This window comes from Labrus bergylta, chromosome 7 (genome assembly GCF_963930695.1).
Source record: "Labrus bergylta chromosome 7, fLabBer1.1, whole genome shotgun sequence".
NCBI classification, from domain to species: domain Eukaryota; kingdom Metazoa; phylum Chordata; class Actinopteri; order Labriformes; family Labridae; genus Labrus; species Labrus bergylta.
The window spans coordinates 1,591,736-1,597,602 of NC_089201.1; the positions used below are offsets into that span (position 1 = coordinate 1,591,736).

The 5,867-nt window shown below is 39.8% G+C and overlaps 1 protein-coding gene across 1 annotated transcript; it reads right to left on the bottom strand.

Moving 5' to 3' along the window:
- Positions 1–883: 883 nt before the first annotated feature.
- Positions 884–5,665, bottom strand: si:dkey-12e7.4 (uncharacterized protein LOC558132 homolog). Its single transcript, XM_020640501.3, has 6 exons — positions 5,381–5,665; positions 5,125–5,176; positions 4,518–4,705; positions 3,578–3,751; positions 2,971–3,081; positions 884–2,799 (listed from the first exon to the last, which is right to left on the bottom strand). Exons 1-6 carry the CDS (start codon positions 5,531–5,533, stop codon positions 2,686–2,688), a joined length of 792 nt encoding a protein of 263 aa, XP_020496157.2. The 5' UTR covers positions 5,534–5,665; the 3' UTR covers positions 884–2,685.
- Positions 5,666–5,867: the final 202 nt, after the last annotated feature.

Genomic DNA, 5,867 nt, shown 5'->3' on the forward strand with positions numbered 1-5,867 from the left:
CCTTTTTAGCACTCTACACATACTACCTCTCTCTCTCTCTCCACACACGCCCAGCACATGACCCTTCTGCACACCATTGTTGGCAAACTGGTTTTATTAGGTTGAGATGACACTTCAGGGAGCTTTACCTGACATGATAAGCAGTTATGTTCCTCCTTTAGAGTCTTCCATAGGCCTGCCAGCCAAATGTTCAAGTCAGGGAACTTTTACAAAGTCGAGGTTTGAATTGTCTTTATATCATGTCATTGTACTTGTGTATCTTCACGGTTATCAGCCAACCCCCCCTTGAACTGAACCAAGCCTAAACTGTCATTGTTCTCCACTCTGCATGATTTCTGAAGATTAATTTCACTCCTAAGAAACATTTCAAGATACTTCATTAGAAGTGTTATGTATAGTGCATGCTGCATGGTGGTTTGATACATGTTGTATGTTAATTCTTTGAGCTCTACTCTGTTCAATGGCAGATCTGCTTTATTATCTAACTGTATGCAAACTAGCTGTAGCTACAGGTAGTGTAAACTGACAATGATAACTCACACACACAGCTCTCTTACAAATGAGACTGGATCATTTCATTGTACACATTTAACAGTCATAAGTCATGAAGTATTTGCAGGACTAACGGCTTGAAGATAGACCTAAAAATGGGCCTTCAGCAACAGGTCACCCTTCTGAAAGACAAAGTTATTATGTAACCTAAACTTTTCATTGCAAGAATGAGGAAGAAAAACATATCTAAACTTCCTTGTTTGACATTGTGTTTTTTTTTTTTTGTCAAAGGTGGTAGGAGTTTGAAAAGCTACTTCTGCTACAATAAGATCCACTCATTATTCTTGTTAGTCTAAAGCTTAAAGACAAAAGCAGGAACACAGAAAAAGTATTTTACTTAATACTTCCAACTTTTATTGCACAGCATTCAATTCTTCAAACATTAGCTATCTCAAAAAATAAGCTACACATATTAACATATTTTAACGGATGCCTCAAGAACAAATACTACTGCAATATAAACACGGTATACAGGTGATACAACTCTTTAGTAGTACATCTGCAGATCATTCACTTTACTTCCTCATGTGTGCATAGAAATCTAAACCACATGATCTAATGACTGACTAGTATAGAGAGCAACCAGAGCTCTCAGAGATCATAATATTCACCATTAACTGTTCTATTAGTTATAGACTACAGTCATGTAGACTAAGGTGCTAATAAGTGCTTAATAATGACTAATAAGCAGCCACTAAGCTAATAATTAGCATTCTAATAAGAAACTAGTGAATGATCAATTGTCTGCAACTATTTTAAAGTGTTACCCAATATGATAATATTTCAGAGGCTAAACAGCAGCTTTACAACATTTGAGTTTTTTTCTACCAGGAACTTGCGGGTTTACTTTTCTTTGTCTCAACCTAGAGCACATATTTGATTCTATCTGAGGGACCTTCTCAAAACATACAACATGTCCCTTCACAAAAGAACACACACAAGAACAACTCTTATCAATAAAATGATACAACAATCTTAATTTTCCAGCTTTCAGAGACTCAAGAAACTTTTTAACAACTCAGGAACATCTGACTATCATACAGTAAGAGAGCAGTACTGCATAACACTTCAAAGGTCATCTGATTTAGCATTAAGGGAGCATTAAGCAAACTTTCTAGAAACGAGTATAAAACAAACTGAGCTGCAGTTGTGTGCAGCTTTATGGGCATTTTAAAATACTCTGAAGATTAAAACATTTTCAACAAAATCACCTTTTTTTTTTCAACAAATGTCATCTTTGGTCTATCTAAACAACAAAATCCAAATTGGTGACTACGATTGTCGTATAATAAATGACTGTGTTATAAACAACTTATGACATGCTCATGCTAGCATAGTGGGACTACATTCACAGGGTAGAAAAACACAGCACAGGTGGCCACCATAATTCAGCTTTCCAACTGCCAAATGTCTTCTTGGATGTATAATTATTGAATAACATCTAAAATGTAACTGTAGCCGTTTTCAGGTAGCACATCACAGCACAGCGGGAGCTCCACATACACACCAGGTCAGACATCCACGCACACACAGCGCTGTGCTGATCTCATTCTCACCTCTGAAACGCCTCCGTTACTACCACCTGAAGATGGTACAGACGGGGGATAATTTTGCCCCCCCATTATGCCTCTGTGACATTCATATTGAATGCGAAACAACCCAGGGGAGTTAATATCGCGGAGTCTGAATAGGGCTTCTGTTAAGACTTTCTCAACTAAGTCTCCTTTGTCTGTCTGAACAGTGAGTCTGACTCAGGATCAGATCAAAGGAATGTAGCAATATATTGTCATATGGACGCAGCTCAGATTAGTTATTGTAACTTGTTGGGGGTATTGAGGGCCGCACTGCTCTCCAAGTATACTCTGTAAACAATATGTAGCATAAAGACAAACTCTAGTACACAGAATACCCGGCTTATCCACAGGTATGGTGCACAATTTAAGGTAATCCCCACAAAAAGAAACAAAATGATCTTGGCCTTCTCGACTAAAGTTGTATGAGGAAGATGCACACACTAGTTAAATGTGGAGGAAAATTCAAAGTAAACACTATGCACTCGGTCAGTAATACATTGATCTTTGCAAAGCTGATCATACCATCAGTTAGTAGTGCTCTTATTTACCCTCAACGGGGTTACCACGGCAACACCTCTCCTGTAAAGTTCAGAAATGACCCATGGTCTTTTTCAGTCAGTCCACCAATCACAGACAGGATAGATGAGATGCTCTCCTCTGGACTCAGTGGAGCCTTGAAAGAGAAGGATAAACACATTTTAAATCATATAAAAGACCCAGAAGTGTTACTCACAGCACTTAAATGTATCAAGTCTTAATTCTAACATTGCAGGAAGTTAATCACACTTGATTCACATTTCTTTCAGAACATCCCAAAACCACTGTGACATAGTTAGGCCCTTACCTCAGACCCCCCCATATCAGTGCGGACCCAGCCAGGATGTATGGCCATACAGAGGATCCCATCAGGCTCCAGGTCCACTGCCATGCAGCGACTCACCATGTTTAGGGCACTCTGAGAGAGCAAGGAGAAGAAAAAAAAACTACATGGGACAAATTGCATAGAGTACAGTTTATCACTACAGCGGGGGATACTGCGGTGGAGCAACAGTAGGTGCAGCTGATAATTCACACTTGAATCCAATACTGCATGTTTCCATCAGAAAATATCTTTTAACTAGCACTGCACATAATTGAAAAAAACTGACACTTTGTTGTCTTTGACTTTCTTTATGCCCCGTGTCTACCTAGCGTTTTTCTGAGCGCCGGTGTCTTTTCAATTGTTTTCAATGAGTAGAAAGCATTCTGTGGCAGCAGGACTTGTTTCAGGTCATATAACTTGTACATCCTTCAATGTGACTATAATTGTGCAAGCATATATTGAAACTGTGATGGTCTAACAACATGTCCTTCATAATTACTAAATCACAAATGCAATACCCAACCGTAAAAACAGATTTGAAAGTCCTAAATGGTATCAAGTATGTGAATATGTCCCATGGAAACAGTACCTTGGACGTCCTGTAAGGGTACCATTTGAAGTTTTTGGCCCGTTCTCCCCAGTTAAGCTCCACAGAGCCAAGCAGAGAGGTCACGTTAATGACTGCTGCCCTCTGGATGCCCATGCTCGCTTCACTGCCTGCTCCTCCTCTTGATGCAGCTCTCTTCAATAGAGGCAGGAAGGCCTGGCGGGGATAGAAACAGCACGGATCAGTTTGTTGAGAAGAAAGCTGTTCCTATTATAACACAGCATTAGATACAAATTACAAGTTGTGGTGGGCCTCCTGCAGACCTGAGTGGTCCTTGTGTCCTTGCTAGAATGCCAGTGTGTACTATGCTGCTCTTGTGGTTAAATGCTTTGTAATAACGCTTAGGAAAATGCATCAAAATAAGTTCGGTATTCTTTGTAAAAGAAAGAAACAAGAAAATAGCTATTTACCTCTGTTGTATGTTTGACAGTATCTCTAAAATAACATTAAAAAAAATCTCAGATGGTTCCGATCTGTTATTGATTATTTTTTGTTGTTTTCCTAGCCAAATTCTAAATTTCCATCTTTGATCTCCGTGGTGGAGTTTGCTTACTTCTTTGTTTTGTTTTTTTAGCAGTTTTGGAGCACACAAGAGTGGCTTTAAGAGACAGAGATATTGTCCTTCAATTTGAGCAAACTGACTCACAGCAATCAGCTGCCCTGCTGGCATTGTTCTTGATCAGTGCCTGACTCCTTCCCACTACAGGGTGCTGCTCTGTAGTTTGATCTGCACTCTAAAGCCAACTGAAGCCAGACTATTTAATTAATGCAGGGTGCGCTCTGCTTAGGGGCCGGTAAAATGTATTTCCATCAAGGCCATCCCTTTGTATAACTTTGCAGCATTCAGTAAATTAAGGGGTCCTGTAACACAAAGTAACTGATCCACACAGCATTAAGCATACAATCCAAGCATGAACATTACCTTGGTGATCATCAGAGGAGCCACAGCATTGGTGTGAAAGTTTTCTATCATCTGCTCTGCAGTGACGGTATGAAAGTCGGCCACCAGGTTGATCCCAGCATTGTTGATCAGGCAGTTCAGACCCTCTTCTTGTACGAGTTGGCCAACCTCTTCCACAGACTTCTCTATACTCTCCTGGTTCAATACATCTAGAAGAGAGACAAAGATTTTGTTTTTTTTACCAGAATCCAAGTTGAGCAAATTTGAAACAGAGCATTTTTCTCTGTGTTGTAAGACTTATGCAGACCACAAACAAAGGACTGGATGGGTTTATTTCACATTTTGTGATTCAGTAGAAACCCAAATATATGTTCAAAAACACTGTAGAAGTGGATTTTTCATAATATGTCCCCTTTAAGGACAGCATAGCCTAGTTGGGCTTTAAGATGCTGGTTTGTTTACCTGTCCTACTCTTTTGTGATTGACTCAACATAAAATATTAAGTTTCCTTTAATTTACCTCTTAAATATCCAATATTGTATTTTTATGTTTGTTTATCACACAATAAATGTATAGAAGTTTATGATATAATATTGTTTCTTCACAAACACACTCTTAGCAGTCTTACCCATAGGGATAACGTGGATGTAGGGATGATTCGCTGCCAGTTCGTGAAGTTTCTTGAAGTCAAACAAACACAATAGTTGAGCCGCAAAGGTGAATGGAAGGAACAATGTCATGTTACTTTATTCCTGTGTTTTGGATGCACCTTTACACGTTATCAAGGTCGAGTTGGCGTCGTGCATACATGAATTAACTCTATAACAACAAATTAAAGAACGGGGAACTTTTCAGGTGTAGGCTACTGTACAGATAGTATTTACCTGTGCGCTCGCTGGGTGTCTGGTCGTGGCTATAATCTTGCCGGGTGAAAAACCTCCATTGGCCAGGCTGTCGACTATCTGCAGCCCGAGCCCACGGCTGGCTCCCGTTATCAGCACAGAGCCGCAGTTTTTGAAATTCATGACACCACTCATCGCATGTATAACCTTTATATAATATATATAACCTAAGGTAACAATTCGACAGCTTCAGCAGCCCGGCGGTGAGTGACTGGCTGAGCTCTCTTTCCAGACCTTTCTTGTTAAACCATGTGTGGTAATTGTAAACGGCTTAGCTGTCATTTCTCACAGTTATCGCGCGATTTCGCCGGTAGATGGGGAGATTGCTCCACTCGACCAAAATAGTATCAGCTTGTACATGAGGGAAAACAACAAGAAACAGAGTTTATACCACAGGTCTGGGTCGCTTGAAACAGTACACAGACAAAACATCTTTAAAAATACAGCTTTCACGATATGTTGACATGAA

What these genes read in the sequence shown, in the direction of transcription:
- si:dkey-12e7.4 (XM_020640501.3), bottom strand. Translation starts at nt 5,533, where the DNA reads ATGAGTGGTGTCATGAATTTCAAAAACTGCGGCTCTGTGCTGATAACG. An exon ending in ACCCTTACAGGACGTCCAAG is followed by an intron (nt 3,082 to 3,577) that starts GTACTGTTTCCA and finishes TTGCTCTCTCAG; the next exon opens with AGTGCCCTAAACATGGTGAG. An exon ending in CTGATATGGGGGGGTCTGAG is followed by an intron (nt 2,800 to 2,970) that starts GTAAGGGCCTAA and finishes TTCTCTTTCAAG; the next exon opens with GCTCCACTGAGTCCAGAGGA.